The sequence below is a fragment of the Bos indicus genome, chromosome 15 (assembly GCF_029378745.1).
Source record: "Bos indicus isolate NIAB-ARS_2022 breed Sahiwal x Tharparkar chromosome 15, NIAB-ARS_B.indTharparkar_mat_pri_1.0, whole genome shotgun sequence".
NCBI lineage: Eukaryota > Metazoa > Chordata > Mammalia > Artiodactyla > Bovidae > Bos > Bos indicus.
In genome coordinates this window covers 35,121,061-35,144,084 of record NC_091774.1, presented here as the reverse complement: position 1 = coordinate 35,144,084, position 23,024 = coordinate 35,121,061, and the positions used below count along the sequence as shown (strand labels likewise).

General features: G+C 55.0%; 1 protein-coding gene across 1 annotated transcript in view; it reads left to right on the top strand.

Moving 5' to 3' along the window:
* Window positions 1-18,857, top strand: part of KCNC1 (potassium voltage-gated channel subfamily C member 1) — a 45,062-nt gene extending 26,205 nt beyond the window's left edge. The window contains exons 2-4 of the mRNA XM_019975815.2: window positions 7,304-8,237; window positions 15,206-15,394; window positions 17,407-18,857. Coding sequence (XP_019831374.1) covers window positions 7,304-8,237; window positions 15,206-15,394; window positions 17,407-17,471 — 1,188 coding nt within the window. The 3' untranslated portion in view covers window positions 17,472-18,857. The remainder of the gene's footprint in view (window positions 1-7,303; window positions 8,238-15,205; window positions 15,395-17,406) is intronic.
* Window positions 18,858-23,024: the final 4,167 nt, after the last annotated feature.

The window sequence follows — 23,024 nt, the reverse complement described above, 5'->3', positions numbered from 1 at the left end:
CACGCAGCATGTTCTCTGCACACACTTTTACACACTCCCGTCCACGCCCTCCAGGTAATACAATGGGAAGCATCTCCTGCCTGCTGCTCCCTGAACTGGGTGCCAAGAGGGCAGGATTGGTGAGAAGGACCAGGGCTGGAATGCGGATGCTGGACAGAGCACTCAGGATACAGCCAGGCCTCTGACTGGGCAGCCATAGTGGAGGCATTTATTAATGGACCAAAAAGGAGATGGACCCCAAAGAGCCTCCTGTCCCCCTCAGAGCCCTCAGTTAGGCCAGCACAGTGTGGGCATGTCCAGCCCAAGGAAGTCCAGACAAGCCTAATTCAGTTTCCAAACTCAACTCGACTGACAATTTATTTAGGCCAATTGGCCATCCCGCCTGCTCTGCATCACTGACTCCGCATGGATTAACTCAAACGCTGTACACCCCTGCTGGGCAGATTTAATTAGGCAGAAAAACTGACCTGACGCCTCTAGGGGCTTGGGGCCTGGACACCAGCCAGGGCTCCCCTGATTAGTCCCACTGGTCGCAGCCTTGCCCAGTGTCAGAATCCTCAGAAGTGACCAAGTCCAGCCCTACTGTACCAAGATGAAACTGAGGCTCAGAGAGGGGGGGTGATCTGCCACGGTCACACAGCGAGGGAATGGCCAGATCAGCATGTTGGCCCACGCACCACATCACAACCATGGCCTTGCTTCTGGAATGCCAAACTGCAAGAACACAGATTCCCCACGGTGAACCCCTGAACAGTTCTGAAAGACAAGCACAATTTTCTAAAGATGACTGTGATATAAATAATTTATAATGAAAGTCACAGCACATCTTGGTCATTTTAATAGATAGTAAATTGCCTTTCTGATTTATAGTTTTAGGGGTGGGGTTACGATAAAAATAACTTGGTGATTTATAAAACATCTTCTTAAGTCAACAGATCGTTAGTAGGTTTGTCTGACTTTACAGCCAACAGTCTCACCACCCTGGTTACCATAGCAACAGGATGCCTCTCTCTGTTGCCATGGCTACCTCTTTCTAGAACACAATTGGTGGGTCTCTCACAGTTTGTGATTCTGAAAAAAAGAAAGAAGAAAAGCCAGAACTACCAGTTTGGGTTTATGCTGCTTTATCAGGCAATATTGCCTGCACTGTCTTGAAATTTCACAGAGTGGCCTCTGAGGTGTGGCTAGACTGGGTGATGGCTGGCCCTGGGCTGCCAGACAAAGCTCCCTTTTTGGCCGCCTGTTAGACTAGAAGCTCAGGAGGATCGGCCCTCCAGCTGGTTTGGGTCCTGGGTGTGGGGGCATATAGCTACTGCTGCTGGAGTGGGCTGGGGAGAAAGGACAGGGTCTGGCAAATGGCAGGACATCAGGAACTGGTGGGTGACAGGCAGATCTAGGGATGGGAAATCCAGGAGTCTGGGCAGGGAGGCAGGCTGAGGGCATCAGAGAAGGCTGGGGAAGCTGAGGCGGGCTGGGACTGCCATCCTGTGGGAGAGTCAGACATTGAGTCAGTCACACCCAGCGGGGGTGAGGCGGGCAGAGGAGGGGCCAGCTGTGCAGCTACGCCTGGCATTCAGGGTGTTTGTAGGAGGTATGCTGTGTGGTGACCATCCGTGTGCTCTGAGTGTATACGCGCAGGGAGGGTGGGGGCTGTGTGGGTGTGTGCCTCATGGTACGGCGCCTGGGTGTTCGTGCCTGATGGGCAGTGATGTGTTCCAGTACCATCCGTCTGCCCTGTGTTTTCTGTGTGTGTGGTCAGGACCCTGGGCTGTAGTTTGTGTGGTCACTCGTCACAGGTGTGTGCTTAGGTAATGGGTCAGGTGCCTACTCTGGGCAGCAGTGTGTGTCTGGGGGTGACCGTCCTCAGGTGCCCAGCCCTTGACGGCAGCTCCTATATTCCAGCCAGCTTTGAGGCTAAAAACACAGCTCTGTGCACTAGGGAGCTGGCCTTAACTGTGTCTGGATGACTCGATCTTGGAGCTTGACACCCATAGCTTGGACTCCATGTGCCAGCCCAGGGTGCTGCGGAGACCGCTCCTAAGGCTCACTGCCTGGGCCTGCCGGGCAGAGGTTCCCTCCCTGCCAGGGGTTAGCTGATTCTGGGAACTCCCCATCCTTGGGCATCCACCCTGTCCCTCTGGCTGAGCTCCCTGAACAAGTTGTGGTCATCTCTCAGCCTGCCCTCTCTGGGTCTGCCAGGACACAGTCAGCCAGATAGAGATGCAGGCTGGGCCATCTGAGGCTGCTGTTGGCATTGATTCCCCGAGCAAGATGGGGCAGCCTCCCCCCACCAGGCACTCGCAAGTGCTGGGCACTGAGGCCCAGGACCATTTCAGGCATTCTGGGCTCCAGCCTGTGCATTCAGGTATCCTGGTTCTCTCTCTCTCACTGGGGACAGACATAACCTGACCTCAGGGAGTCCAAGCTATGGATGTCAAGCTCCAAGATTGAGCCATCCAGATACAATCAAGGCCAGCTCCCTAGAGCACAGAGCTGTGTTTTTAGCCCCCAAAGCTTTGGCATCTCTGGTGGTGGACAGAGCTTAGACAATGGAGCCAGATCAACTTGGGTCCAAGCCTCAGCTTCATCACTAGCCTTAAACCTTGGTTTAGTCCCTGAACCTGTTTCCTTTTTGGCACAATAAGGTACAACCACCTGTCTCACCAGGTCTGTGGGAAGGTTAAAGGTGCACAGCAGGCCTTTTAGCGTATTTTTTTTTTTTAATGCATGTACTGGGTCTTTGTTACTGTGCACAGGCTTTCTCTAGTTGTGGCGAGTCAGGGCTGCTCTTCATCGGGTGCTCGGGCTTCTCGTTATGGCGGCTTTTCTTGTTGCAGAGCACAGGCTGTGGGGCATGCGGGCCTCGGTAGTTGCAGCTCGTGGGCTCTAGGCCACAGGCTCAATAGCTGTGGTGAACAGTCTTAGTTGTCCACGGCATGTGGGGCCTTCCCAAACCAGGGATCAAACCCGTGTCCCTGCATCGGCAGGCAGATTCTTAATGGCTAGACCACCAGGGAGCTCTAGGCCTTTAGCTTTGGCAGCTTCTCCTCTCTCCTTTCTGGCTCAGCTTCCCTGAGGATGGGTGGGAGGGCACTAGAAACTCGCTTGACCATGGGCTCTTGCTTTGGCTTTGATGCGCTGGGGCTGACTTGCTAGTCGCTAGGCTTAGGAGATTGTGGCAGTCTGAGCAAGCTGGGGCGCTTTCCTCCACAGTGATCCAAAGGGCCCACTTGGACCCAGATGTTGCTGGGGCCCTGCCTCTGACAAGGGACTAGGTGCCTGCAGCAGAGTCTAGGAAGCCTGACTTACACCTCCCCGGCTCCTCTGGGGAAGAAGTCCTAGTATCTGACTCTAAGGCTGATCGCTGCTGCCCACCCCGGCACCCCCACTCCTTGGTCTCTGGGGCCCAAAGAGGAAAGAATCTGAAAGGGATGGCCATTGATCCCTGAGAACCCAGGATTTGTCTATCCTAATTTTAGAAGACCTTACCACTTCCTGGGCCTCAATTTTCCTGTCAGGACCTGTTGTTCAAGAAGAGCCAATGGGTGTAGAGCTCTGAGGGCCTTTGAGGGCACCTGGGAGGAAGTGAGAAGACCCCGGGGACATCAGTGCCCTCTCTGGGCTGTACCTGTGAGGCTCCCCAAGCACTAATGAGCACAAGTTGGAGACAGCCTCGCTGCCTCCCTGGGGGATATTTAGAGGCTGGTAGGGTGGGGGGGACTTCATTTGCTGCCTCCTAAGGGCCTCAGGGCCAAGAAGAAGTCTCCCTGGGAGAGGTGTCCCAGGAGAAGGGCTACTTAGTGGGGCACTGATGGGTGGATGGGTTTTTCCACATGGAGATTAGCAGGAACACCCTGGAGGAAAGGGCAGCAGGTGCAGAGACACAGAGATGGAAGGTCAGAAATGGCAGAGGGTAAGCGACTGATCTGATCTGATCTGATCTGATCTGCATGTGGCAAGAATGTTGGGTGCTTGCAGGGAGAGGTCCCTGGGAAGTCAGTGCGGTCAGGGCACAGGGAGCCTCACAGGCTAGGCTGAGAAGTCAGGGCTTTTCTCTGTGGCCAGATGGCCAAGCAGAGAGCTGGGATTCCAGTTGTTGCCCCTTCTGATAACTGGGTGGATGCTGTACTCATGGCTGAGATTGAAGCCTACAATATGCTGGCTTTTATGACAGTGACCCCATTGAGAGAGAGTCTCATGTGCATGGAGGGGACAGAGGAGGACAGCTGTGGGATGATTTAAGAAGGGGATGCCACGGCTGATGGAGCAGAGGAGAGGCAGCACCTGCTGCCTTCCACCACTGGCCGGGATCAGGAGCCCGGAGATGCAGCAGGCCCAGCCTCTCGGCATCCTTTAGATACTCACAGTGTCCATGTTCCTCTCCTCTCTCAAAAAGACCAGGGCAGGAACGTGACCTGGCCCTGGGAGTCTGGGCTGTGAATTCCAAGCTCTAAGACAGGGCCCTTCAGAGGGAATCTGAGGCCAAATACTCAGCATTTGGGGATATGTTCTTGGCTCCAAGAGCTTTGATAACTGCTAAAGGAAAAAGTGCTGGAGCTGGATGAACCTGGATTGGAGTTGGTGGCCTCTTCCAGTTGCTTCCAGTTTGCTTTCCTGGCCTGCCCCTGTGGTGTCCCAGGTCAGCACTATCTGGACCCTTAACGTGCTATTTCTGGAATCAGAAAACCTGGCTTAAGTCCCTGCACTGCCCTCATCTTGTCCAAACCCCATGTACTTCACAGGGCTGATGGGGGCTCACCTTTTCAGTCCACTGCTTTTTACTTGTCTCTGTGTGTGTCCTTTATCTTCAGCTGTGTGGGGGGCTCCCTGGGGGCAGGGCTGAGGTCTTATTGCACTCCATGCTGGGCATAGCCTGGCGCTTGGTGAGGAATGGAAGGAAAAAAGTATGGATGGGTGGATGGATGGACAGGTAGATAGATGGGTAGGTGGAAGGAAGGAAGGGAGGGAGAAAGGAAAAAGAGAGAAGGAAGAGACGAATGAATAAATGCATTTCTGATGGAAAAGAGGGAGAGAAGGGAGGAGGAACAAAGGAAGGAATAGAAGAAGGGAGAAAAGAAGGATGAATGAATATGTGGCTAAAAAGAAGGGAGAGAGGGTAGGAGGGAGGAAGGATGAGTGGGTGAAAGGGAGAAAGAAAGGAAGAAACAAAGGGAAGAAGGAAGGCTGGATGGAAGGAAGAAGGCAGAGGGGTCACACTCGATAGTAATCTAGGATCAAGTTTTTGAAAATTGCATGACTCTCTAAAGCCAGCAGGAGCCAGCATGCCATGATGAGTGGCTTGGGTAGATCATTTCCTGTTTCTTTGCCCCAGACTTCCCATTTATAGCATGCAGTGCCTTGGACCAGATAATCTCTAAAGGTTGCTCTTACTCTGATATTCTAAAATGCTGACTTTGCCCCTTTCCTTCTCCTCTCCCTTTCTCTCAACCTGGAATGTGTCTTTGCAGGTCCACACGGTTCTTCATATCTAGATCTGTGCTAGGTTGAGTGTCAGGTCTCATGGCTATGGTCAACCCAGACAGGGTCACCACCAAGTGGGGAGGTACATCAATACAAACCAAAGAAATTACTAGAAGCAGCACGGCTGCCTCTTGTGGCAGATAAAGAGTGGCACCTTGGCACTCCTTGAAGTTTTCTGTGAAGGCAGCTCTGGAGAATGAACTTGCCACCCATTCTAGTTTGTAGCCCAGAACTGCCTCCAGGGAGATGGCCTTGCACGGTTCATGGTCTGTCTTGATAGGCTGGGAGAAGGGGAGTCCAGAGGGGAGGGAAGCAGCAGGAACATGAAAGCTGGGTTCCTGGAGGAGAACCCCCTGGCCAGGGTTCCTCTACCAAGGGCAGTGTTAAAGTTCCATGATCCCAGACTGGAGGCTGTAAGAAGAGCCCTTGTCTGGAATTCAGTCTGAGTAGGAAGGTTTGAAACTCTGACAGCTGCTTGATTTTCTTTCCTAGGGTACCCGTGTTTGCTTGTGGTTAGAGAAGCCCAGTGGGTCATCAGATGGGGGTGAGGGTGACCAAATCAGACCACAAAGTCTCCTGAACCTCTCTCAGGGGGTGGGGCCAGAGCAGGCCATTCTGGACAGACTGGGTTATCCTGGCTATTTCTTTCTCACCCGGGTAGGGGATCTGAAAGGACCAGGCACCCACATATGTTTGGAAAACCCTAGTTCCCCAGCAGCTTATTCCTTCCTCCCACCCACCCCCTTCCCCTGGGGCCAGCCGGCCGGAACAGGAGCAAAGCCATCTCTATGGTTTATGGTGCGTTTGAGGACCCCTGGTCCAAGTCTCCTCCTTATGCCTGAATCTACAACCCAGTATCTCTGACAAATGACCATTTAGTCTTTATTTTCGTATCTCCAGGATGGGTGGAGATACACCCATCTGATACACCCAAGTGTATCACCCATTGGAGATACACTTCCAATACATGATGTGAGTTCCTGGGACAATAGAGAGAAGTGGGTAAAGGAGTTGTGTAAGGCCTTGGGGAAGATACGTCTTTTGCAATTCAACATAGGATAGAATATGAAGAGACTGCCTGCATGAGGTACAGAGCCCTGAAAAAGAGAGTGAACAGCCTAGCGGAGGGACGGAAGAAAGATGGGAGATGTGGCCTTTGAGGGGCCTGGCTCCACCATAGCTTCCCTATCCTCCTTTCTTTGCCAACCTCAGCCTCAGCCACCTAGGTCACTTTCATCAGTGGTGGGGTGGGGTGCTAAATGCTTTAATAAATCACATCTAGAGTGCAACATCTCAACAAAGTAGAAGTTTACTTCCCACCTGTGTATTTAGTAGGTGTCTTTCTTTCCAGGGACCCAGCTACTTTCTTATGGTGGCCCTGCTGGCTTCCTTGGGCTTCAACATTCAGAGAAAGAGAGAGGGCATGAAAGGTTGAGCAGGAAGGTTTTGTGAGCCAGGCCGGGCCTTCATGCACACCTTTTTGTGCACTGTCGGATGGCCTGAGACCAGTCATATGACCCCACCCAGCCTGGAGGGCAGGCTGGGAAATTATGGTCTAGCCACTCATCCAGGAAGAAAGGAAAGGCATTTGTGAAGACAGAGAAATCTCCGCCACAGCCTCTTAACCCTGCAGGTCTCTTACCCCCATACTCCACGCTCTGAAGAGGGAACGGTGGCCTGCCTGCCTGGCCCATGTCAGAAGGGGTGTCCTGCAGGCATCTTGCCCAGCCTGGCCCCAGACTGGACCTGGCCCAGAGGCACCCAGTCTCTCTGCTTTGGGGGAAGAACCTCCCCTCTGACACTGTGTGTTTCTCCTCCACAGTATGTGGCCTTTGCCTCCCTGTTCTTCATCCTCGTCTCCATCACTACCTTCTGCCTGGAGACCCACGAGCGCTTCAATCCCATCGTGAACAAGACGGAGATCGAGAACGTGCGCAACGGCACGCAAGTGCGCTACTACCGGGAGGCGGAGACGGAGGCCTTCCTCACCTACATCGAGGGCGTCTGCGTGGTCTGGTTCACCTTCGAGTTCCTCATGCGTGTGGTCTTCTGCCCCAACAAGGTGGAGTTCATCAAGAACTCGCTCAACATCATCGACTTTGTGGCCATCCTCCCGTTCTACCTGGAGGTGGGCCTGAGCGGCCTGTCCTCTAAGGCCGCCAAGGATGTGCTGGGCTTCCTGCGCGTCGTCCGCTTCGTGCGTATCCTGCGCATCTTCAAGCTGACCCGCCACTTCGTGGGCCTACGGGTCTTGGGCCACACTCTGCGAGCCAGCACCAATGAGTTCTTACTGCTCATCATCTTCCTGGCTCTGGGCGTCCTGATCTTCGCTACCATGATCTACTATGCCGAGAGGATAGGGGCTCAGCCCAATGACCCCAGCGCCAGTGAGCACACCCACTTTAAGAACATCCCCATCGGCTTCTGGTGGGCTGTGGTCACCATGACGACGCTGGGGTACGGAGACATGTACCCGCAGACATGGTCCGGCATGTTGGTGGGAGCGCTGTGTGCGCTGGCGGGCGTGCTGACCATCGCCATGCCCGTGCCCGTCATCGTGAACAATTTTGGGATGTATTACTCCTTAGCCATGGCTAAGCAGAAACTACCAAAGAAAAAAAAGAAGCATATTCCGCGGCCACCGCAGCTGGGATCTCCCAATTATTGTAAATCTGTCGTAAACTCTCCACATCACAGTACTCAGAGTGACACATGCCCGCTGGCCCAGGAAGAAATTTTAGAAATTAACAGAGCAGGTAGGAAACCTCTTAGAGGCATGTCGATCTGACCTTTCACCTCTGCCCCCTGTAGCGATGATTCCAGATTCAGTCAGACTGCTTCCTTAGTTCCGTGGGTGACTCTGGACCCCACGCTCAGTCTAGAGGTGTGGCGTCTGGGGGCCCAGGGAGATGCTGGGCAGCCAAATTCATGAGGCGAGAGCCTGCTAGAACCTCACTGGTGGCCCCCGGTAAGGAGGTTGACACACCGGTCTCGTGGGGTTCTGAAGAGATGCCACGGCCCATGAGGTTGCTGAGGACTCTCTTAGCAGGAGCCCAGGGGCTCCGCTGCTCAATGGGCAGGAGTTGGGCATGAGTCGCTGACTCAGGCCACTGACCCGGAGTCACGGCGGGGCGGGGTGGGTGTGATTGGGAAATGCCAGACAGCTGCCCATTTGGTCTTTACACGGCTCCCTTCGGGCAGTGCACGTGGCACGGATGGTGCCTGGGCTCTGGCAGGAGGTCCCTGCAGAGACAGCAGCAAGGATTCTCACCCCCCCAGCAGAGCCTGTCTCCATAGCTGAGTAGCATTCCTGCTCCGATGCCGGCTGCCTAGCTCCAGGCGCGTCCTCGGAGACGCCTCTTGCCCTCCGTAACAAGCTTACTCACCCCACAGCATGCGGAACCAGCTCATCTTCTACCACCACTCTAGAGTTTAGCGTTTATCTTTAGGAACCTGTTGGAGTGACTCTAGCTTTCACGTTGTCTGTTTGGGTTGATGGTCCAGTGGGAGTTTCCGGTGGCCTTCTTTCTGATGGAAGCGGCTGGTGAGCGAAGGACTAGAGGGGGCCACCACCCGGGCAGCTTAGATGAAAGCGCTTCAGACCAGCAACAACCTCCCACTGAGAGTGTTCCCTGTTTCCGGCGGTAGGGACTGCAGCAGCAATACACGACATCCCAACCAGTGTACGCCCACTTTCCCGTGAATTCAGTGGGGGTCAGGGAGGGGGGAGGGGGGCCATGAAACAATACTAGTCACCGTGGGATATATTCTCATATTCCATGGCTAGTGGTTCGTTATGGGACTATCTCAGTTTTATGAGAACCTGCACATAGCACATAAAGTTGATCATGGGGCTCTGGTCCGAAGATAAAAAGCCCATAGTCTACCTCTACCCATGGAATACCATCGACTTATTCTGTGGACACAGGGATTTGAAGGGAATGAATGACCCAGAAAAGCATGACAACACTGAACTCAGAAGAGGTGCCGGGGCGAGGGAGGCTGAGTGAGTGACAGGTAGTGTTTAGTCTGCAGAAGACACCCTGTGCCCAGGGCAGGAGGTGGGGCTGCAGGCTCCCTCAGCCCCAGAGGAGCAAGTTGTCCCCTGGTTTGAATGGCCTCCCCAGTGGCTGACTGATTCTTTCTTCCCTGATGCCCCTCTCTCTGGCCCACCACCCCATCCTACTCCGCATCCGGCTTCATCACATAGCTATACTGACCAGAGTGGTACCCTGAAAGTCCACCTCTCTGTCTGAGGTCTTTCTAGCCCCTTTACCCGGTCCCATACCCCTCCCCACTCCCTGGGATCCCTGTAGACACCTGAGAGGAGTGTGGCTAGTGTTCTGGGCTGGGCCAGGAGCAGGGCAGGGGTCTCAGAGGCTGGAATGGGAGGGCCTGGGGTGGGGCTGGACTCCTCGGCCAATGCGTGGCTTCTGCTTAGCCAGCCAGGCATGGGCCGTGGAAAGCCCCTGCCCCGCCTCTCTGCTTTGGATCATCTCGCCCTTCTGTTCGACCTCAGGAGCACCGTCACGGCGAGGAAAATTCCTGGGGCTCTGGGAAAGGGTCTGGGTGGGCCTCGCCCCTAGCTTCACGCCAGGCCTCAGCAGGAAGAGTTGAGCCTGAGTGGCATCACCATAGCACTCCTTGGCCCCCTGTCCCATCCTCCCCAGTGATTCACTCCCACCAGGCACAAATCCTTCAGTCCCAGACAATGCTAGTATTCTCCATGTGCTGAGGGCATGTGTGCATGCACACATATACACACACATGCACACACGTGTACACATGCATGCATGTGCACACACAGAGTGCAGATGTGTGTTCTGATATGTACACCAGCTAGCCCCAAGACACAGGCCCTTTTCCCGGAAAGCCTGTGCACTTCTCCTAGAGCCCCTGCACCCCACCACCACGACAGCCCTGGCCCTGGGACCCTCTTTGCCCTGGCCCCAGGTCTCAGGGATCCAGATTGTCCTGGCTTAAGCCAGATACTTAGAGCCCTTCTCTCTGGGGCCCAGCTGCCTCACTCCCTTCCGTCCCCCACACACTGCCTCCTCCCCTTTCCCAAGTTCTTATTGCTCCTAGGGGTGCTGTCTTGACATCCCAAACCTGCTCTGAGCCTGGTCCTTCACCAGAACCCTCCTCCCTCTGAAAGCTGGTGTGTGAGACCCAAATTATCACCCAAGTGATAAGCATAAGTGTGTGATCCTTAGGGGATGTCTCCCTATCTCTGCCTCCCCAAGTCTCTTCCCGTTGGCCTCCTCTTCTGCTTGCAGCTATGCTCCTTGGTGGGCATGGGGTTGGGGTGTGTGGTGAGTGAGTGTGGGGGAGGCCAGAAGCGAGGAAGGCAAATGTGATGGGAGGCTGGACCCCACAGGAACTGAGAGCTGAGATGCAGTCCCCAAGACCTTGACAACCGCCCTCCACCCCAAGGGCAGTCAGTTGGCCCAGTGAGACTCCAGTTCTACCTTTAGAACCTGGGTTGGGGCAAAGTGCAACATGCTGGGCTCTGAGGGCACCCCCTGCCCAGGGCCAGACTCCAGGACTCAGGCAAGCCATCCCAGTCATGTCAGCAGCACCCTCCCCTCCCCTCCCCTCCCCGTCTTGGTCTCTCCTGCAGCCTCAGGTCAAGTGTCTGGTCTCCTCGGTATCACGGCTGACGTGGCTCCAGTGTCTGGGGGATTCGTCCCGGCAGGGGTTGTAGGGTCTCATGGGAGGATGCCAGGATGGCACCCCCATGGTCAGGGGCTGGGGTTGATAGTTCAGGAGAAGCTGCTTCTCTTGCAGAAAGGGGGTCCCTCCCTGACCTGCAGCCGGGGGCCCAGACCACCTGCTCTGGGCAGTTCAGAGTGCTCCCTCTGTCCTGCCATGTGCCTTCACGTGTGTCTCGTCCATCTCTGCTCCTGTGATGTGGGTTGCTCCTCTGTGGTGCTGCGTCTGGGGCTGTGGGGTCCCACCATAGGTGAGCAGGGGGCTAGTACAGGGGATGGGTGGTGGCCAGACCTCCCCCTTCCTGTCCATCAGCACCTAGGGCAGCAGTGAGGTCCTGAAAAGCACCCCCGTCTGGGTCTGCCCCGAGCTGGGACAGAGCTGCCCCTGCAGCCTCCAGGGTCTGCCCTGAGCAGCTGAGTCCAAAGCGGCCCCCGCCCCGGCCCTCCACGTCTCCCCTGCCAGCTGCAGTGGGTGCGGCAAGTGGTGTACCCCCTGGGGCAGGGGAGGTAGTGGGATTGGGACAGGGGTGACCAGGCAAGGTGTGGGCAGGGCCCCTCTGCAGGGGCTAACCAAGTTTCTGCTCAGATGCAGGGCCACGGTGGGCAGCGGGGGGCCCTGAGTGGGGTCAGCGAGGCCCCCTGGTGGCTCAGGGGGAAGGAGCGGAGAAATAAGGGGCTCTGAGGGCCAGGACTGGGTGTTCTTTTCTGTGTTGTTCACATGCTCTCTCTTTCTCTCTCTCCACTAATCATGTTTCTCTCTCTCTCTCCTCGTTCTGTTGCATGACTTGTGCCGGTTCTTGTGATTGTACTCAGCTCGTATCTCTCACAGACCGTCCCCAGTTAACCTGGGGTTTTTTCCCTGAGCCCCAGGCTGGGCAGCCGCCACCTGGGGGGCTAAACCCAAGGAAATTCCCAGCCACCCCACCTGCCCCACCCTAGCCCTGCGTGCGCCCCCGGCGCCCGCTGCTGGTGTGAACAGTAAGTACCTAGGTGGTGCCCAGAGACCAGGGCACACAAGCCAGCCTGCTGGCTCAGGGCCGGACATCGGGTTCTCCTTGCTCCAAAGTTTAAAAAAAAATGACCCTCTCGCGGACGCTCATCTCTCTCAGCCCATTTCAAAGCCTGGAAACCATCTTTGTGAAACGCTGCCCATGCTGCCATTTCATCATCGCAGGCCCTCGGGTCTAGTCGGGGCCAAGGGGCCCTGGCCAGGGAGGGCAGGGCTCCCAGCCTTCTGGGGAGCAGGTGGGAACTGAGGGACCTGGTGACCATCTCATCTAAAGGACAAGGTCGGGGTATGAGGGGGCAGTCTTGGGTGACCTGGCACCTCTGGCTTTTTTCATGAGTTCCCCAGGTTTGGTGAGCTGGCCACTTTTTGGCTAGTCTCTTTTCCAGCCCTCCTCTGGAACTGGGGAGGGACAGTATGGTTCCCAGTTTCTGAGAGCACCCCACATCACAGATAAGCCCACAGCCCAGGGAGGCTGGCTCCTTCAAAGAGCAGGACCCAAACACTCCCACCCAGGCTCGGCCTTTTCTCAGAGGACATGTTTGAGAGAAGAAGCAGGCTCTGAGAAGGGCAGGGGGTCTGGTTCACACCCACCCGGGCAGCCCACTCAGCTGCCCCCTGGCCCGACCCCTGCAGGGAAACCAGCCTCAACTTCAGGTCCTCTAAAGGCTGTGGGAGCTGGCTGCCCCAGGGGCACGGCACTGGGGGGCAGAGTCACACAGAGGGTCTCAGGCTCGGCTACCCAACCCTGGGTGAGCCCTGCAGGCTGTAGATACCTCCGCTGGCAGGCAATGGCCAGTGGAGAGATCACAAGTTCTGACTCTCCCCCCAGATGGAGATGCTGCCTGGTAGGACTCACTGTTTTCCCCTAGAAGAAAATGTGTACAGGGTACTGTGGGCTCCAACTTCCATCCCCCTATCCACTGCCTCCTCCCTTGAACTCCGTTCCCCTCTCCCAGAGACCCTTGGGAGGTCCAGCCAGACTGGGAGGAAGGGCCGGGCTGGTCTGTGTGCACACCTGTGTGCCCTCAGACACACCCCCAGTGTTAGGCAGTGCCCAGTTCCCCAGAGAGGCCCCAACCCCAGTCACGTGGTATCAGAGTTACCCTGGTAACTAACCTTTCTGGTTCAGAGTGAATTGGGGAGTGAAGCCCCTGGGATCTGTCAAGAAACACACTGTACATGAAATGCTTTGCCATCTTGTACGACAGATTTTTTTTTTAAGTTCCAAAATTATGATGGGATTTTTTTTTTTTTTTTGGATTTGCTTTACGAATAAACCTGATTGGTCCATTTCTCTTTTGACTGACTGCCTCTTTGTAGTGACATAATGTGTACACGGGTGGTGGTCCCACCCGCGGGCACGCCGAGTGTGTGCACACGGAGAAGGATCACTTCTGCGTGTAGTTACATGATGTGAACAGGGTCACGGAAGAGGGTCAAATTGGGTGGAGACTCTCTCCAGCTTTTTGCCCCTCTTTAGCCTTTCAGAGGGCCTCCCGCTGTGGTCACACCCACGTTGGGTCTGTCTTCCCTTGAGGCTCTCACCCTGGAGGAAGTCTTTGAGGAAACCTCAGGCTTCCCTCGTAACTCAGTTGGTGAAGAATCCGCCTGCAATGCAGGAGATACAGGTTTGATTCTTGGGTTGAGAAGATCCCCTGGAGAAGGAAATGGCAACCCACTCCAGTATTCTTGCCTGGAAAATCCCATGGACAGAGAAGCCTGGTGGGCTACACAGTCCATGAGGTCGCAAGAGTCGGACACGACTTAGCTACTAAACCACCACTACCACCACCAGGGCCCACCCTGGGGACTGAGTCGGTGCCACCCTAACCAGGAAGAGTCTGCTTGGAGGGCAGAAAGCAGGGGAGGGGTCCCCAAGAGTGATGGGTGGGCTCAGAGGCCAATAGAGCCCTCTCTGCCAGCTCCAGAGGCGTCCACGATGCTGCTCTTGGATTTGGGGGAGCGCCCTGCTCTGGCTAGAGCTGCGCCCTCACCAAATGTGCCCCCAAACTTCTTCCCAGGTTCCTTCTCAGGCTACCGCAGAGGCCAAGACTCGTCTTTCCCACCCGAGTCCATCAGCCGCTGTTGTCTTTACACATCCATTTGCTCTGCTTTGCGGGGGACGCTGCCGAAAGGAGACGGAGGAATGGGAGTCCCTCCCAAACCCTGGCTGCTGTCACTGCCTCATGCCTGCATTCTTGTTGCGCCTGTGCAAGCTGGCTCTGCTTGAGGCAGAGCGAGGTGGAAGACCCTGGCTTGGTCTGGGTGGTGAACGGAGTGGACTGAGTGACCAGCTTAAGTCTGTACAGAGAGGGAGCAGATTGAGTGGTCAACTGGATGGGGGACCAGGAGACTGCGTGACCAGGCCTAGTCTGTATGGGTGATGGAGCATAGAGAGTGACTGGATTAGGTCCATATGGGGGTGGGATAGAGTGATCAGATAGGGTGTGATGGGGGAACAGCATAAAGCAAATGACCAGAGAGGATCCACAGGGGGCCTGGAGTGGAGTTGACCCTTGGGGTTTGGGTGGGGCCCAGGGATGCCTGAGCAGACAGTTGGATATGGAGGGGGCAGCCGGGCTCTGGTCAGCAGCAGAGGGATCAGAAAATGCTGCCGCTCTGGACAGGAGTGTTTCTGCGTGTCTGTCTGTCTTCTCCCTGAGCTCTGTGTCTGGCCCTCTACCCATGACCGCATCCACACCATCCTGTCTCATCGGCCCCACCTTGGACGTTGGGCCCGGCCCCCCAGCACCGCGCTTGCTGGGCCCATCACCAAACTCATCTTTTTGCAAACTTTGAGCAAACCCAGGAACCCTCCTCCCCAGCACTGTGGGCAGCCCAAAGGCTGCCCGAACGAGCTGGGGACCCCCAGCCTCGTGCCTCTCCCGCTCACTTTTCTGTCCTCAGTCACGCACTACCCTTTGCTGATGTCCCACTCTGGCCTGTCCCCCCCCGCACTAAACAGTTTTCAGTGTCTCAATAGCTTCTGCTTATATGTTTGAAGATTCCAAACTGAATGGGGAGGTGGCGAAGGCCGCGCTGGCGAACGAAGACTGCCCCCACATAGACCAGGCCCTCACTCCCGATGAGGGCCTGCCTTTTACGCGCTCGGGCACCCGCGAGAGATACGGACCCTGCTTCCTCTTATCAACTGGGGAGTACGCGTGCCCACCTGGTGGAGGAGTGAGAAAGGGTATGTAGAGGAGGCCGGGGTGCTCTGCATCAGCGGGCCTGCCTCGCGCTCCTGCACAGGGGTGGGCGGGGCGGCGGGCGAGGGGTGCTGAGGGGCAGGCAGGCACAATGAGGGGGGAAAGGAGCAGGAGGAGCCCCAGGGTCGGCCCCCAGAGGTCTGAGTCCCACCCTTCCCAGTTGGGATGGTAGGCTGGCAGAGAGAACCTGAGGTCCAGGCAGCTGTGGGTTGCAATTGAGCTCAGGGGTAAGAAGAGGCTTGGGGACAGGCTGGCCGACTACATTCCCCCAAGGCAGAGGGGTACCCAGAGATGTGGGAAGATCCTCAACTTCCCCCAGGCTACTCTGGCAGATGGCAGGTCAGACCCCAAAGGCAAAGTGATCTCCCCTGTCCCTTGGCTGGGGAGAGCAACAGGGTAGGCCTGGGCTGGCCAGGACCCTGTGGGCCTAGCCACCCAAGATCCATGTTCTGGAAGAGGCATCCTTTAAAGAGAATCCATATAGACCAGTTGGGGTGGGGGGGCGGTCATGACGAGAGAGATAGCTTAAAGGCTTGGCAGTGAGGTCAGCGTCCTTGCAGAGGTAAGGTATGTGCCAGTCAGAACACTGCGAGTGGCAGATAGGAAACTAGCCAAGAGGAGGTGGTTATGTATGACTCTGTGCAGCCCCTTCCAACCCCAGCACCCAGTAGCCGCGGCCCCAGGTGTGGTCAGTGCCCCCTTGTGGTTGGTGAAGGCAGAGCCCTGTGGTGGTCAAGGTTGGATCAGACCCTTGTCTTGTAAACCGACCTCCTGGGGACAAGGCTTCCACTAGAGCTTGAGCATGGACTGGGGAGAAGTTTGGGGCGGGGGCCCAGCGCACCCTAGATCCAGGCTCCGGACACCGGGCAGGGCCTGGAAGGCGGAGGAAGCCATCCTCGGCACAGCAGGCTGGCTGGGCAGCTCATGCATGTTGGGGAGCGGCTCACAGGCTCACACAGTATGGTTGCATGCTGACTGGGGTGAGCAGGTTGGGCTAGATAGTTGGCTTTTTAGAGCAACAGTTGGTGTAGCTGGTAGCCATTCACAACTGCTCCAGTATTTGAAATGGTTCAATAATATGTGAGGAGAAAATAGAGAATTCAAAATAAAGGGCAAACCCAGAAAAGGAGAGGCAGCCCACACGGAGACGGGGGAAGTCCTTCTGGTGCTTGGCGTGCTCTCCTGATCCAGGCTGGCCTCTGCTTCCTTGCCCTGCCTGGAGGTCCCGTGGACCCCAGCGCGGCATACCACACCCCGCATGGTGCTGCATGGAAGGGGGGCTGCCGGCCTGGGGGCTGCCTGCCCCATCCTCGGCACCTTCCATGGATAGGCCTAAAGCTCCCCTTCACAACTGGCTTTCTCCCAAGTGGAGGCTCTAGAAAACCAGGATCAGGGGCAAGCCCAGGGGATGGGAGAGGAAGGCATGTAGACCTTTCCCCATGGCTGTGCTCTGCTGGTAAGGTCTTATGGGGCTGCCTGTCTCCCTCATCTTGAATGTTGGATCAATCTGTGTGGCCTGAAAGAGCAGACAGAAGAGTTTCTTGACTGGGCTTCCGGAAGCCCAGGGTGTGTGGGACAGAAGCAGCCTGTAGGGAGCAAGGAGTCCGATGGCAACCACTGTTTGCAGGTGGTACCCACTCCGCAGTTCCCCAGAGGCACTGAGGGTGGGGAGCCCCCACCCACATCCACATGGTCCTGCTCTCATGGAGTCATGACAGCCGCTGAGGACTTGCTTTTCTCAGGATAATGCCAGGCCATGAGCTGTGTGCGGGGTAGAGAAGAGTTAGGGGCTCAACCCGTTCCCCCAGGAGGGAGAGAAAGAGGCGTGCTGGGCTGGCTCACTGCATGGGAGAACCAAGCCAGCTGGAGAAGATCCTGCCTGCCTCTGCATGCGGCTGTTCGGTCTTTCCTCCTCCTTCCTTAAAAACTAAGTACCAAGCGGGATGGGAAAGCCAAGAAGAGAAGCTCAAGTGTTAATTGTATTCTTTACATACAGATCTTTGCAAAGAAAGCCCTGTCATTGCTAAGTATATGCCGACAGAGGCTGTGAGAGTGACTTGACCAGGCGACTTGGCCCAGGACACTGGTGGCTATTAAGCATCTGGGTGGACCTGCAGCCCCTCCTCGCCCTCGGACAGAGTAAATTCACGCCATGCAGGTTTGCCGGACGAGTCCGAGTGGCCCAGGCCTTGTACTAGGACGGACGTAGCTTTTCTACGGCCAAATGGTAACTGACCGTAGAGGATTTCTTTTCCTTCTTTTCCTTTTTTTTTTTTTTTTTTTTTGAGAAAAAGCTTTTAATTTATTCGGGGAGGGGGTGGGATGGAGGGGTTCCTTAGCATGACTTGCATGAAGTTCAACAGAAAACCCAGCAATCCAAACCCACGAACCCCACCTCCCCTGCAACTGTATGATTACCCTAAACCATGACAACAATGAAGAAAAACAAGCAAGAGTCCTCTATTTTCTTTCAAAGCTCTTTCCTTTTATACATGTTGTTGGAGCCAAACTGTAAAGGCGTTCAGTAGAAACCTGTACGTTTTTTTGGGGTGGGGAGGGGAATGAGCGGGTTGGGGGAAGGAGTGGGGATGAGTAATGGATTGCTTCCCTTTTGTACACGGAGATTCTAGAGTAAAGGTTCCCAAAAGGGCAGTCGGTCAGTCATTGGTCATATTGACCTCACCTTCATAGTTCATCTCTCACGTGGAAACGGAAAACTTTGCTCCAAATAGAATTGTGGAAACGCACTGCCGCCTTCTTCCCTCTGTTTGGCATGCTTGCGACCCAGCGGACGTCTCCCCAAGATCCCTGACAGCGGCTAGTCTAGGTTGATTCGATCATCTTAGCAGTGTGTAGATTCAGTGTGACCAACTTTCATAACAAATTGTTCATAGTAGATAATCAACACCGTATGGATTTTTCAAGTGTTCTTTCAGAGCACCAAAAAAGATCAGGACTGTGGGAGGGCCAGTCCTCCTCCACCTTGATCAAGGCACAACCCGGCATTGTATGCAATTTAGTACTTCAGAGTTTAACAAAAACAAAAAAAAACCTGCATGCCCAATGTTATGCAAAGCGATTCTAGCATGAAATAAATTTTGTATCATGGTTTCTGTATAGTCTAAAGCAGATTTGTTTTCCTGAAGCAATCGGAGGTTTGCAGAGACGCACTTCTGCATCTCGAATAAATATAGTATTTTCCCAACAGAAACAGAGGACAGTAGCTTGGCTTTGGTCTGATTCTAAAATTAGTGGTGGGGTGGGGGGTGGGGAAGGATGATATTTTTGAAAAACACATGCTTGAGTTGAAAAAAAAAAAATGCAACATCTCAAGCTCTCACTGCAGCTGGCAACATTCCTGGAAAGAGAGCAATGCTGCTTTAGTTCAGCACCCTCCCCTCCCTGGGCCCTGGCTCTCGATAATAAAAAGCTGACTTTGGACATAAAGCATGAATTTGGGTTTTTATTCCTCCAGCAGTGTCGCAATTTGGTTCTGGGCCCCTGGTCAGGCCTTCTGCGGCTCGGCTAGGGTGGGGTAAGCCTGAGCCCTGGCTCTTCTGGTCTCAGGGACCCATCCAAGGTGCAGGCTGTCCTATCACTGGGAGAAAGCCAGGACCGCTCTGCCCACCTCACCCTGCCCCTCCCCAGATCCTGTTGGTTGGGGGAGGGGGGAGAGCTCAGGAGGAATCAACAAAAAAGGCCTTGACCTAAGACGGGCCCATCCTCTGGGGGTTCACCAACATGGAAACGTCTCTATGGATCCTGCTGTATTCATGACCCTTGAATCTGGTTATGTGGAGGTCCTAACCCCTGCCCCCCCCACTGCCCTTCATGCAGACCGTGGTCACCTCCCTCCTAGGGCCATTCTTGAATTTGATGGAGCCAGAGGCAGGGGTCTGATGGGTCTGGGTGCTCCACCTAGCTGTACCCTTGCTGGGCACTGTCCGGCAGCCACCCCATTGCATACCCCTCACTCAGCCTGGTGGCATCTTGGAAGGGGTGCAGGCCTCTCCTAGGATCTTGATTTGCTTGAGTTGCTCACTTGGTCTTGATTTGCTTGAGTATTTCATTTGGTTTTGGTCGGGGGGTGGAGTGGGGATTGGCGTTCCAATTCTTTTCCTATCCATTAGAGAATCTCAGGTGGTAAAGTCGCTAATGGACATGGCAGGCCACCTCTGAACACTTTACAGATGAGGAACTGAGGCCCAGAGGGGAGTGCTCTGACCAGGGCCACACACAAGTGGAGGTCAGTTCCTCCCGGATTTCCATTCCCTCCATCCCTGCCAGTATGGCCAAGTCAACGATCATATGGGTGGGTAGAAGTCTGAAGGTGGGTGTCGAATTCTCACCCAACAGTTTCTCATCCCCTCTGAGCACTTACCTCAACTTCTGAGCTCCCTGTGCAGTCCAGGAACCAATGAATAGGGGGTGATGCGTGCAGCAGTGAGTCGCAAGACCTCTGCCCAGGGGTCATGCGGCCACAGAGCTGCCTGATCCACACCACCTGAGTAACGGCCATTCATAAGCATCAGGACAGAGAAGCCAAGCAGTGTCAGCGACTGCAGGGAGACCAGAGTTCCCTCGACCTGGGGTCCATCCTGGGAGAAGTGCCTCTGGTGGACTCAGGTGGGACTTGACACGAGGCCATTGGAATAGGGGTTTTCAGGGACATGGGAGCTGATGGGGAACAGGGATTAACATACACTGAGCATCTGTCATGTGCAGGACACCTGAGACAAGCTGTCTGATGATGACCCACAATAATTCAACATGCCCATTATAGAGGCAAGAGAAGAGGCACAGAGAGATAAAGTCACTGGTTCAAAGCCACACAGCTGATGAATGATGAAGCTAAGTTTTTAACCCAGGTGGTCTGACTCCAGAGCTTAGGTGAAGCCATCTCAAGTCCTCATTGAGGGCTTCCTGGGGCTGGAGGTGGAATTGATTGGAACACCGGAGTTATTGGTCCTGAATACCAGGGTCCTCAGGCCATGGGTGTGACAGAGGGGCCATTTACCTGCTGCCCTGAGCTTTCCATGCACATAAAAATATTTGACTACCTTGATTTCCTGCTTAAACACCTGTTGTCCTGAGAATGAAGCCAGAGTTCCTTAAATTGGCTGGCAAGACCCTCCGGATCTCCTCTCCCAACTCTCACCTCTCTGTGCTCTGGTTGCTGGGGAATTCGGACACTGCCCCTTAGGACCTGGAACCCCCATTCCACTTTCTGACTCACTACCCTCCAATTTCAATTTATCACTAAGTCACTTCACTCAGAAGTGGTGGATGCAAGTGGAGGGCTTTACTCTGAGCCCCTGGCCTGGGTTCACCATTCTCAAGCACAGCCTCATCAAATTTTGACCTGATAACCCACTGGGACTGAAGGTGGTGGGGTGTCAAGGGGAGCTGGAGTGCCTGCGAGGGGAGCCTGTGTGGCAGGTTAGGTTGTAAACATCCCCCGAAAACCTGGTGTGTGGCTGCCCTTCAACAGTCACTCCAGGAGCCTCAGACCTAAGACCTATGAGCACACAGGGGATCTCACTCCCCTCTCTTTCTTCCTTCCTTCATTCCCATAGGGCAGCATGGTGGGGGGAGGGGGAAGGCCAATCAGCTTAGTCTAGCAGAAAAAAAATCATTCTTAGAGATAAGTGGGCATTTTCTCAAGCTGGCTCCTATGGCTCATTAGCTAATCACCGTCAAATGATTGGCTATCCACAGCATAGTTAACAAACATTTGTTAGAGATAAAAGCAGAGGGTGGGTGGGGGTGAGGGGATCTTAGAGCTCACGCGTTCAGCCTCTCCACCCTATGGTAACCCTAAGTGTGTACCGACCAGTTCGTTCATTATTACCCATTGGGCACGTCCTCTGTCCCAGGACCTGTCCTTGGTGAAGGGTTCCGGAATCAACCAAGACCTGGTCCCTTGCTCATGAAGAGCTCGAGATCTAGTAGGAATGAAGGGCTTGGGCATCTACAAGTCTGTGAATAACCAATAGGGTTCAGAGGATGCAGAAAAAAAGTCTGGGAGACACTGCCAACAGCCCCTCACCCCACTGAAAGCCCTGGGGCTTTCCGGTGCTGCTCTGATCTGGCCAGTGAGCTGACGTGGAGAAGCCTGCCCACTGCTGTCACTAGAGGGGACTGAAGGGTCCGAGGTGTCGTCTACTGCCGAGAGCCATTCATTCCGGCGTGAGTGGATTAGCTGGGCTCCACAGGCTTCTAAGAAGAGTCTGGCTCAGGTTCTGAGGCTTAAGGCCAATCCACCACCTTACCCTGACTCAAGCTGGGAAGGAGCCCCAGGATCTTGTGCCCACAAGGAAGCCTTGGCAGGAGCATGAGGGCTCAGCAGCAGAGGCTTCGGGGGTTCAGATTTCTTCCAGCAGGTGCCAGAAGAGGTAGGGGGCTGTGCTGCAAGACAGACTGCATGTGGGCTCCTCAGGCATGGAAACCCTGTCTAGAAGGTACGGGCCTGAGGACTCACCCGTGTGGGGCTGCCCTCTGATGCAGACCATTCAGCATGTAGGATAGCAGGTGGTGGCCAGTAATGGCGGACTTGCTCCAGTTTGGGTCATCTCTGGGCCATCTGATCGCTCCATCTCAGAAGGCTTGGTCACCTTGGCAAGACCAGCTCAGAGTGTCCAGACAAGTCCTTCCTTCCACTCTGGAAGTGCTTAGAGGTTGTACTGGCCTCTACTGGTCCTGGGATGTGGGAGGACCAAAGGCTTTGCTGGCCAGTGCAGTGATGTGGACTCCACGCACTGGTGTTCAAGGTCAGCCACTGGCCATGGATGGTCTCTAGGTGCAGGCCTGAGGAGCTCAGGATGGCCCTCATCCCCACTCTCCTGAGTCGAACTCCCTGATGATCTCAGGGCCACTCCTTGTCTGTACCCCTTGTCTGGCTCAAAGTACTGGATGGGTCACCTCCCAATTAGGACCCTGGGCCAGGAGTGAGCTGTGTGACCTTAAGATGGTCCCTTCCCCTTCTTGGGCCTCTCTTTTCCCACATGAACAACAAAAATGCTGCATAAGATCAGTGGTTTTAAAACTTTCTCAAGGACGCCTTGTCAAGTAAATCTTATGGGAAGCCAGGTTAAAATGATGCTGCTGTGAATAAGGTTGGCGGGGGGCGGGGGCAGACCTCTGTGTAGTTGGCTTTCCTTTACCCACAGCCCACCCGGTGGCCACTGTCAGGAGGTTGCTCTCAGTCTCAGGAGACTGCTAGGGTCTGGAATACAAGTTTAGAGGCCACTAGGCTAGAAGGTGGTTACAGATCCTCCAGTCATGATGTTCTGGGCTTTTGTAATATTCTCAAGCCTTTGGAGCCTAGCATTCACAGATTCAAATGCTCTCCTGAGTCAGAAGGAGGCGCTGTGCAATGCGCCACAGCCCTGGCTGGCTGGGTGGTGATACTGCCCACCAGGGAAAGCCACTTTCTGAGGCCTCTGGCCAAAGGCCTGCTGGCAGTCACAGCAGAGGAAAAGGTGCCATGGCCCCCAGAGCCATAGCTGCCACCAGGGAAGCCTGAGGCCTGTGGCCTGGCCTGGTCCCTGTTTCACCTGAAGGACCCCTTCCTGCAGAAGCCAAGGGCCTGGGGGGCAGAGCTCAGGGGCTAGG